Source organism: Bison bison, unplaced genomic scaffold, assembly GCF_000754665.1.
Source record: "Bison bison bison isolate TAMUID 2011002044 unplaced genomic scaffold, Bison_UMD1.0 scf7180017864243, whole genome shotgun sequence".
NCBI lineage: Eukaryota > Metazoa > Chordata > Mammalia > Artiodactyla > Bovidae > Bison > Bison bison.
In genome coordinates, this window is record NW_011494815.1 from 3795233 (window position 1) to 3806603 (window position 11371).

Below are 11371 nucleotides of genomic sequence, written 5' to 3' on the forward strand. Positions count from 1 at the left end.
TATTTAACTTATATGCAGAGTACATCATGAGAAACGCTGGACTGGAAGAAACACAAACTGGAATCAAGATTGCTGGGAGAAATATCAATAGCCTCAGATATGCAGATGACACCAGCCTTATGGCAGAAAGTGAAGAGGAACTCAAAAGCCTCTTGATGAAAGTGAAAGTGGAGAGCGAAAAAGTTGGCTTAAAGCTTAACATTCAGAAAACGAAGATCATGGCATCCGGTCCCATCACTTCATGGCAAATAGATGGGGAAACAGTGGAAACAGTGTCAGACTTTATTTTTCTGGGCTCTAAAATCACTACAGATGGTGACTGCAGCCATGAAATTAAAAGACGCTTACTCCTTGGAAGGAAAGTTATGACCAACCTAGATAGCATATTGAAAAGCAGAGACATTACTTTGCCAACAAAGGTTCGTCTAGTCAAGGCTATGGTTTTTCCTGTGGTCATGTATGGATGTGAGAGTTGGACTGTGAAGAAGGCTGAGCGCCGAAGAATTGATGCTTTTGAACTGTGGTGTTGGAGAAGACTCTTGAGAGTCCCTTGGACTGCAAGGAGATCCAACCAGTCCATTCTGAAGGAGAACAGCCCTGGGTGTTCTTTGGAAGGAATGATGCTAAAGCTGAAACTCCAGTACTTTGGCCACCTCATGAGAAGAGTTGACTCATTCGAAAAGACTGATGCTGGGAGGGATTGGGGGCAGGAGGAGAAGGGGACGACAGAGGATGAGATGGCTGGATGGTATCACTGACTTGATGGACGTGAGTCTGAGTGAACTCCGGGAGTTGGTAATGGACAGGGAGGCCTGGCGTGCTGCGATTCATGGGGTCGCAAAGAGTCGGACATGACTGAGCGACTGATCTGATCTGATCTGATCACTTATGTGTAGAATCTAAAAAGTAAAACAAACTAGTGAATACAACAAAAAGAGACAGACTCACAGATATAGAGAATAAACTACTGGTTACCAATAGGGTGAAGGAAGAGGGGAGCGGCAAGGTAGGGGTAGGGCATTAAGAGGTACAAACTATTGTATATTAAATAAATAAGCTACAGATATATTGTATAGGACACGGAATATAGCTGATATTTTTTAATAACTATAAATGCAGTATATAACCTTTAACAATTGTTAGTCACAATGCTGAAACCTGAAACTTGTATATCAACTATACCTCAATGATTTAAAAAAAAAAAATCCAAACATAGGTTTTTATTTCAGATTCTTCTAGGGTCAGTCTTGTCTCCTGAACCCCCATATTCAATCACATCAATCCTGGGTATTCCATATCAAAAAGGACTAGACAGCATATTATAGTGGAAAACAGAAAAACTAAAGTCACACAGACCTGTTCTCCTGTATTTCCTAGCTGTATGATCTCAGAAGTTAATTCTCTTAACCTCTTTAAGCTTCTGTTTCTTCTTTGTTAAAATATCTTCCCTTACAGGGTATGGTGATGATGAAGGACTATGTACCCAAGATGTTTTGATTCACGTATTAGAGATTCAGTAGATGATAGGGTCTTTTAAAAAAGCAACCCCTGCCACCATCTCTACTATCAATGTATCACTTTCAGAGGGAGTACTAAGTTAGAAGATTCAGAATGAGAAGTGAATAACTGGAACATGTTGAAATTTCAAGCTAGAAAAATGGAGTCTCAGAAAGACACAGTCATACCCAGTGTGTCTCTCCCTGTCCCTGGTTTGTAGGCACCTTACTGAGCGAGCATAGAGCCTCCAGCGAGCCCACTACACTCCCACTTTGTCCCCTCCGTGCTGTAGATTCCAGCGTCTCCAGGAGACAGTGCCAGGAGGCAGCATGCCTGCTTCATGAACAGCCATTTCCACCCCCTGACCAGTGCTGCACCTGGCTGTGTCCACTGACGAGCACTTCCTCCGCAAAGTGCACCTTCACGGGGTTGGTCTTCAGCCTGGCTCGCTTCTCTTCTGTCAGGAAGGAGGACTTGGGGACTCCCTGCAAAACATTAACATGACGCTCTTTAGAACAGGACTTTCAAAAAAGCCATGTGCATCTTCTCATTTCTTAAAAGCAAAAGCTCTGACAGCTACTGAGAGCTCAATTAAAACCACAAAGAAGAATGATATCCAATTAAAGATCTCTTTTCATAAAATTTAGAGATCTCAACCAAATATGTCTTGTGTGTCTGAGAAAAGCTAAAGCTTTAACACATTGGCCCAAGGCTGTGGTATGATGAAGACAAAGAGAACTGGCCTGTGAACAGAGAGACCTGAATTCTAACCCAACTTCAGCTACTCAACAGTTCTGAGAACCACCTTAAACACAAATTATTATGGAAGAAAACCAGTTGTGAGTGTGTGTGTGTGTGTGTACATTTCCCTCTTTGGCCTCCAGTCTTCTTTTCTGCGCAATAGGGGAGTTGGACCAGGAGGTAAAAATAGCATAATGCTAATGAGCATAGGTTCCAGAGTCTAACTACCTGGAAAAAGCCCAGCTCTACCAATTTCTGAATGTGAGACCATGGGTGTGTGAGGTCATAGTGTCCTCATCTGTAAAAGGGATATTACCAATATATCTACCTTATAGGATTTTCTTTTGGCAAAAATTAAATAAGACAAATATTAGCATTCATATTCTAATAAATAATTAATGTAATGCTTATGATATTAATAATTAATAGAAATACAGATATAGACAATTAAACCAAAATATGTTTTGATCATAAAATTCTATGTTCTAGAGAAGCAGTCATTAATATTCCAACTTTGGATATTATAATTCCTAATCAATTTCAAATCATTTGGGGATTCTAAGAATCCACTCAGACAAAAATGAGTATTCTTGTTGAAGTAAAATATATATGACATGTGTCTTGTGATCCTATCACTTCTGGTGAGAGGCCTGAGTGGGCTAGACAATCTTCAGGGCGTTTCTCAGGGCCTCTGGGACTATCAGCTGGGCTGGTATCAACTTTTTTTGCAGGACCTCCAAAGTACAGTATTCACACTCCTCTTTTCTGGGGAACCTCATAAATCTCAGGAATGGTACTGGATCATGCTAATTTTCCTCTCTATACTTTTTACTTTTTAAAAGGAGGCAGCTATATGCTGTTTCCCTCTCTCCTTACTTAACAAGTGCTACCTTCTGCTTTCATTTCTTGGAAATAGAGTAGGAAAAGAACTACCTAATTAAAATTCAGATGTTCTCCATTGAGATGATAATCAGCTAGATGAAAAGAATCTCTCAACACCTGCATGACTATTTATAGCAATTAGCTTTCAGCCTGGAGAATCTCAGGGATGGGGGAGCCTGGTGGGCTGCCGTCTATGGGGGTCGCACAGAGTCGGACACGACTGAAGCGACTTAGCGGCAGCAGCAGCAGCAGCAATACTGCTTTTTATGTATTGGTTTCACATTATTCCATAGATAAATTATTCTATTTAAAATAGAAGAATCTCCATTTATGTGTGTGTAAAACACTCGGTCTGTCATATTTATGGCAAACTTCCTAGTTCTATTTAGGTGAGTTTATTTCCTGTTCTATTCCCAGGAAACAAACAAAAAAGATAACACTGGTTAAATAAGGAGAAGAGACAATTTCTTTGCACATAATCAAAGAGCTGTCTGTTCTACTGTACTTCCTCCCACTCCCTATGTGCTTAGGAATTCCTTCTGCAACTTATGACCAAATAGATGCCCTTCCATATTGTTGACATTTCTATGATTTGTTTTTTATATTTAAATTTTTAACACCAAATAGTGTGGGATTAGACTTATTTTTTCCAAATACCTAAAGAAATGTCCCAGTACAATTTCTTGAATGATCATCTTTTCTCCCATTGATTTGGGATGCCATATTTATCATATACCAAATTCTTATACTAGTATCTATTCTTGGACTTCCTATTTGATTAGATTGATATATCCAACATTTCATCAATATCATATTGTTTTAATTATTGCAGCTTTATTAGTTTTAAAATCTTGTATCTCAAGGCCATCCTCATTATCCTTTTCAAAAAAAAGATTTTCTTGGTAAGTCTCACCTTGACATTGTCAAAATCCAGATAAAATTCCTACAGGGAGTTTGAACTTGCTTTAAGCATATACATTAATATGAGAAAATCTGATGTATTAATAGTCTTCCTATCAAAGAATATAATATGTATCTCCTCTTTATTAAAGAAAATATTTTATTTCCTCCAGTATTACTCTAGTTTCCTTCACATAAGGCCCACATAGTTCTTTTCCTTCAAGTTCTTCAATTTTTTTACTTTTTCCTGTAAAGAACTAGCCCTTGGATTTACCAACTTTCTAATTTTTCTGTTTTCCCAAAGCATCATTTAGATTTAAATTTTTATCATTTTCTTTAATGTGCTTTATGCTTATTTTATTAGTCTTTCTTTATGCTTCTGGCACTGAGTATTCTCCTGACCTGTTTTCTTTTTTCTTGTTAAATAATGAAATCACTTTTAAGGTTACAAATTTTACTCTGAGTATAGCTCAACTGTATATAATAAGTTCTAAGAAGTAGAGCTCTAAATTTTAATTATTTTCTAGCTAGTATATAATGATAATTTTTAATTTTCCATTTGATTCCATCTTTACTTAGGAAATTGCATTTTTATTCCAAATGACTGGGTGGTGTTAAGCTTTTGATAGTTATCAATTTGTGCTTTATTGTATTTTAGAGAAGACACTTACACAGTTGCTTTGAGAAATTTAGCTTTTGGGTAGCCTGATATGGGATCAATTAGATTAGATTATTAAATGCATTATTAAAATTCTCTATGCCCCTATTTATATTTTTTTCTCTATTAGTGACCAAGGGCTAAGAAGTATGTACTAAGGTCTCTCAGAATGAGAATTTTCTGTCAACTTTTCCTCCTTGGTAATTTTCTCTTACAGTTTGATTATACACTTTTCCCTCTACCACATACGAAAGGCTCTTGGATGTGCGGTGGTTTAGGATGGCTGTTGCTGCCCTGGGCATCATCTGTTTCTTGTCCTGTGCCTTGCCTTGTGGCTGACAGAACACGTTCACATCCAACACCTCACTGGGTCCTCATAACACCCACTAGATAGATAGGGCAGTTATTGTCCTCATCTCTGTTTTACAGAATTCAAAACTGAAACTAAGGGACCTCTGCACAGTGATGCCACTCAGATTTGTCTTGAAACTCTGAGCTTGGTGCCCTTGTCACCTGCATAATCACAGGCCTGTCTCCTTCGCAAGACCATGAGTTCTCGAAGCCTGGACCCACATACGAGTTCTCCATAATACGAGCACATATGTGGTCGTCAAGCAACACTGACTGCCTGACAGCTTCTCTGATGCCCTTTGCCTTCCCCGTTTATTCTCTGAGGAATATTCTACTGGTGGTACAGGGTCTTGGGGCCAAGAAGGGCGCAACTAACACACAAGACATAGAAAGAGCTTTACCGATGTGCAGCGAACAACCGTGATTGAGAGAGAATCTTCAGCTTCCCTGAAAAAAAAAGAATAAACAAAAAAGGTGTCATCGTCCTGGGTGATACATGAGGGTGCATGTGTGGGGTTGGGGGCGTCAAAGAGACTGGTAGAATTACAAAGCAGCTTCTCTTGCCTCAGCAAAATTGAGAAGGACATTGAGAAAGCAGTGATCTGTGAAAGAACTTAAGTTGTCCCAAATGCCACTGTGACCTTAAGAAAGTCTTCAGATACTTGTCTCTACCATCTTTTCTATACCTACAGCCACTAAATGAAGTTACTTAGCCTTTATTTAGTCTGTATGATGGAAGACTCATCTAGTTGCTATGACCACTAGCTAGGTTTATGTCCAAAATATTTTTGAAGAGAAAACAGCAATAACACAGATAACTTAGGTTGCTATTTCAGAAAACTTGGCTAAATATCCATGAAACAGAATAAAAGAATGTGGATAACACTTATCAGATTAAAGCCAATCAGTTTATGGTGTTTGAGCAAATAAAGTCAGTGTAATGAGCACAATCATGTAATCAAATAGTAGGCATTTTTGTTTTGTTATAATCTCTTAGGTTCCAAAGGTGATCAAATCAACTAGATAAGCACCAAACTTCAACTTTTTTGAGGATAGAACTGAACAACTGATTCATGTTTTCCTTTTCCTTTTTCATTGCTACATAGAAAAACAAATACATTTGATTTCTTGCAATATGAAATTGAGGCCTATTTCTGCCCATGTGTTACCGCCTCAAACAGATAAACTCAACCCAAGGTTTCTAAGGGTCTGGAGACTGCCTCTTACCCATTTTATGTAGGAATAGGTCTTTTCCAAGAGAATTCACAGCAAACCAATGCCCAGAAGCTCTCAAAAGGAGAGTTTGGCCTCATAGATAATTGGAGGAATTAGAGATTTTGCTGGTTTTTTGTTTGCTTGGTTGTTTTCCTTTTGTAAATGGCACTGACACTGGGAACTCTGCTACAAAAGTAAGCAGTCCCGGCATTCCCACACAAGGCATGTAGCCGAGAGTGCAGGGGCAAGCAAACATTAGGTCACATCCCTGCTCAGCAGTCTTCGGTGGCTCCTCCTGCCAGAAGGAGAGCTTCTGTGTCAGCACCAAGACCCTCCATCATCCTCTGGACTCACTTGTCAGAACTTTGTCTAGGCATCCGGTGCCTTAGACAAACTGAACCATTCAGCACCCCCAACTCCCCAGCCAATGGCTCCTCCTGATCACTTTACTTGGTCTGCCCTTCACCTCCATCTTTGAGGCACAAATTCTGCCCAGCATTTAAGGTAGAATTTGGTCAGCTGAAATACTTCTGGACTCTTATATGTTTTGTCAAACCACAACTTCCTCACAAGGTGGAGGACTCTCCAGCGTTTACGACCCCTTTCCCCTGTTTTGCTCTCTTTTTTTAATTAATTAATTAACTTATTTATTATTTCTGGCTATGCTGGATCTTCATTGCTGCCCATGGGCTTTCTCTAGTTGCGGTGTGAGAGGAATGCTCTCCAGTTGCAGTGCGTAGGCTTCTCATTGCGATGGCTTCTCTTGTTGCTGAGCACGGGCTCTAGGCACACAGGCTTCAGGCTCTAGGCACACAGTAGCTGTGGCACAAAGGATCTAGTGCACAGGCTCAGAGTGGGCTTAGCCACTCTGTGACACATGGGATCTTCCCTGATCAGGATCAAATTCATGTCCCCTACATTGTAAGGCGGACTTTCAACCAATGGACCACCGGGGAAGTCCTCCCCTACTTCTCCGGATGCACTGTCTGCCCTCCATCTCAGTGGGGTTTATATGACTTATATCTGCACTATGAGCCTAAGTATCGGGGAGTGGAGTCCCTTCCCCTAGAGGGTTCCTTGCCCAGTGAATCGATCTGAGTTCAATGTTACCTAAACATCCAAATTCTAGTCTACTGTTTTAAATTGTGAATACTTTTTCATTTATTAGTCAGACTTTGATCTAACTTGGCAGAGATATTAGTGGCACTGAAAATGTAAAACCCACTTGCTGGACTTGAGAAATTCTTTGAGAAAATCACCCAATAATTGGGAAAGCAAACTTCACGATTTCCATAACCATATTTCATTTTTAAAACTGAAATCATCAAATCCTTTTCCTGGCTGCCCCACCCACTCACCTTAGCCTGGCAGTCCTATTTTCTATACTTTGATGGAATCTCTGTAAATCTTACCCTGTGTGTGTGTGTTTCTCTACAGTGAGACTGTGGGCTTCCTGAGGGTAGAGACTGCATCTGCATTTCCATTTTCTTTCTCTGACTTTGCTATTATTGCCTGTTACTCAGTGTGTGCTGCACACGACAGGCCCTCAGAAAGGAAAACCACCACTCACCAAAAGGCGCAAACTCAAGTACAAACTTGAAGTATCTTCAAGGTGGCTTTGCTCTATTTCTCATTTCCCTTTATTTATATTAAAGTCATTCAAACGAGTTGGGTGGAAGTTTTAAAAGACAAAGCCCGCATCGACCTATAGAACGTCCATCAGGCCTCCTCACTCCTGTCACTGATTTCCTCTGTCTTAAGATGAGGGTTACCAGCTGTCAGTGCCAACCACATTCACTTGTTTCATTGAGCACCTGCTATATGTCTGGTCTCAAGGTGATCACAGTCAAGGCAGAAAGTGAGGCATTCACAAAGATCACCATGACGCCAGGTAGAAGGTGGTGAGTGCTGTATCAATGGAACTACATATATATCAAGCAGGCTATACCAAGAAGATTTAGGAAGAGATATTAAAAGTGTTAAAGAACAACAAGTAGATTTGGTATCGATTTAGTCCAATCTTTGCCATATGCTACAATAGCCCTACACATCCATAGGGATAAAAGTGTTAGTTGCTTAGTCATGTCCAACTTTTTGTGACCCCCACAGACTGTAGCCCACAAGGCTCCTCTGTCCATGGAATTCTCCAGGCAAGAATATTGGAGTGGGGAGTCATTTCCTTCTTCAGGGAATCTTTAACAACACTATATTGTACATCCTTAAGGGGCAGGGCCTATGTATCACTCATAATTACATTCCCCACAGCACCTAGCACAGTGTTTTGGGCATTGCAGGGGGCTGATGAATATAGGACCCATTCCTCCTAATCCTATTTATAGGCAGGTGAAAGGGAGCAGAGAGGAACTGAGATGAAATTCGAAAACAAAGCTACTGTTGCTGCTTTAAAGGAGCCTGGACCTTACTTAAAGCACAGAGGATCAGCTATGCCCTTTCTGTCACTCATTCTTGCTCTGTAATAATCTGTGCAACTCTATGGATGATGGAAGCCAATTTAGTACCTCAGAATATTGACTGCTCGTTCACAGGAAAGGTCTTCGGCAGGCTCATCATTCATCTGGAGGATCTGATCACCAGGGAAAAGTTTACCATGAGCAGAGCCCCCTGTTGGAGAGAAAAGAAATACCTGGTGCTCATGCCAGGAGGGCCCAGACCCAGTGTGTCATAGCCACTCAGCTGAATGGCAGCCTGATCCAGTCTCCGGGGCACCAGCTATCCCCACCCCTACCCAGACTTGGGCTCACCTGGATCTCAGTTTCCCTGTTTACAAATCTTGGATAACAAAATTGGATACCTACCATCCATCACCTTCAAGGGATGTTAGGAGACTGTCCAAGGAAAGAGGACTAGCAGAAGAAATCCCCTGAATCAACAGAGCCAGCCAACAAATCTACTACATTCATCTCTAAAGAAATGTGGGGGTGCGGGGTGTGTGTGTGTAAATTCAGATTAATAGATTTTAACTGGTCCCAGATCTCACATCAATATATAACTGAAGAATGAAAACAAACACTAGACATTCCCAGCCTGCTCCTCTTCCCCGATACAGCCTATATTTTACAGAGACTCAAGTGAAAACAAATCAATAATTTCTATTACTGTCTGACCAGAAATTCTCCCCAGCTCAGAGCATGCAGGGTTCAGAGAAGAGGGCCTGCTGATCCCAAAACTGTCACTCTTCCTGAGACTGGCCAGGGGGCCATGGATGGGCAAAGCCTCAGCTGAGGCCAGTGGACCTGCAATGCAGATCAGCAACTGCACTGGGGCTCCTCTTCCCTGTATCATAGAAAAGTGCAAAGCCCCAGGCAGAATTAGGTCAAAATTAGATGTGCCCTTTCTAACTTCCTGGGCACAAATGCATTTTCTGCATTATGTTACAGCACAGAGATATGGGAAGAGAGCCGGGGATAATCCCCCACAAGAAGCCCAAGTCCTTTCTTGTTTCCCAGTCAGCCCCTACCTGCTGTGACGGACACCACTGTGAGGGGAAGGCTCTCGGAGATGTGAAATCCATAGTCCTGGAGGAGGGTGTCTTTGTCTATTTTTACTGTGTATTTCACAGGGATGATGGTCTGGGTTGGGACCCCGGGGGGCCCATCAGCTGTGGCAACTTTAGCCCTGGAAGAGAAGCAGTATGTAAAAGAGACAGCAAGGGGAGTCTAGTGGGTGGCACAAACCAGGTCAGCCCCAAACATCCTGGAGAAGGAAGATGGAGAGCTGAGTGGACACTAACTCTCCTCTCAAAAGAGAGAAGACACAAACACCAGCAAATAAAACAGCAGGACACAGCACCATGCTCTGAAAGACAAGTCACAAAGTGCTGTGAGTGTGCAAAGAAGAGGCGGAGCAGTTTTAACTTTGTGGAGCTAGGGGAGAAGGAATCAGGCAAGTATTTGCTACCTGGAAGAAATGGCATCTGAGAGATTTCAAGGGTATATCTACCCAAACCAAATCCTGGCACGAGGAAGATATTCAGTAACTGCTGCTGAGTGGATGGATGCATGGATGGATGGATGGATGGACAGACAGGCAACCCAGGCAGGGGGCACTGCTTCAGTAGAGGTACAAAAGAGGAAAAACATGGACTGTGAGTAGGAGCAAGCAGTTGCTCAGTTTGGATGTCTGATGATGACTAATTTTTTATAGGTGAATTGTTTCTTTGGTGATTTTTTCTTTTTTTGCTTTATGATGAATGCTGCTTCCCCTTCAACTTTGTATCTATGAGGATTCCAATATAAAATCCCAGAGAGCACAGACTCCCTCTATATTAATTGTTAAAAATACGTGTGTTTTCAGTATATCTAAAAGCAGATAAGTTGAAAGTTGTATCTTCTATCTCTCAATATCACAAAGGGAATTTACGAGCTACTTTTTATTTGTGACAAATGGCTTTTGTCTTTCTAAGGGTCAGTGGTTCTTTCTGAGGAAGGTCATATAGTGAGAGATAAGGTGTTTATTGTCATTATACACAACAGAAATGTGGAGGAGTAACAGCTTCCTTGGGGCTCTGCAGTTAAGGTTTTTCATTTATTCTCATCCATTTACCAAATACTGTCAGGAACTCTTCCTAATGCAATAGGACCTCACTTATCTGAAAATCACCTCTCTGTCATTTATAATAATCTTAAGTTTCAACAAGGACCAGGAAATATATTTTTTAAAACTGCCTCAAAGAACCAACATGCATGTGACAAGTCCAAGCACAAAGCCATATTATGCAGATTACCCATAAAGGAGTTCCCTTAGGAACAAAGAAAGGATTTCTCCCAGGCAAGCACATGGGTAGTACTGAGAAGTATTAGAAGCCAGACCTAACAAGAGAGAAGAGACAGAAAACTCTGATAATTTATACTGAATAAAACCATAGGTATTCCTGATTAAAAAAAAAAAAAAAAACTTTAAAGCTTTGAAAGGGCCTCTCTAAATAAAATAAATAATATAGTACACTGAAAAACAAAAATCAACATTTGTGTTCCTTTGAAAAAGCAACAGGAAGGACACCCTAGACACTACTCCTATTTAAGTGGCAGGAGAAATGCCTGGAATAGTTATTGGAGAAGGAAAAATGATAAGAGGAGTAATAAGCATACCTTTTTTTTTTTCTCAAAC

The 11371-nt window shown here is 40.8% G+C and overlaps 1 protein-coding gene across 1 annotated transcript in view; it reads right to left on the minus strand.

Annotated features, from left to right (window-relative positions):
• FRMPD1 (FERM and PDZ domain containing 1) overlaps positions 1-11371 on the minus strand; it is a 108141-nt gene that overhangs the window by 25024 nt on the left and 71746 nt on the right. The window contains exons 3-6 of the mRNA XM_010847084.1: positions 9723-9880; positions 8764-8866; positions 5431-5476; positions 1875-1982 (exon numbers count right to left, since the gene is read on the minus strand). Of these exons, the coding sequence (XP_010845386.1) occupies positions 1875-1982; positions 5431-5476; positions 8764-8866; positions 9723-9880 (415 nt within the window). The remainder of the gene's footprint in view (positions 1-1874; positions 1983-5430; positions 5477-8763; positions 8867-9722; positions 9881-11371) is intronic.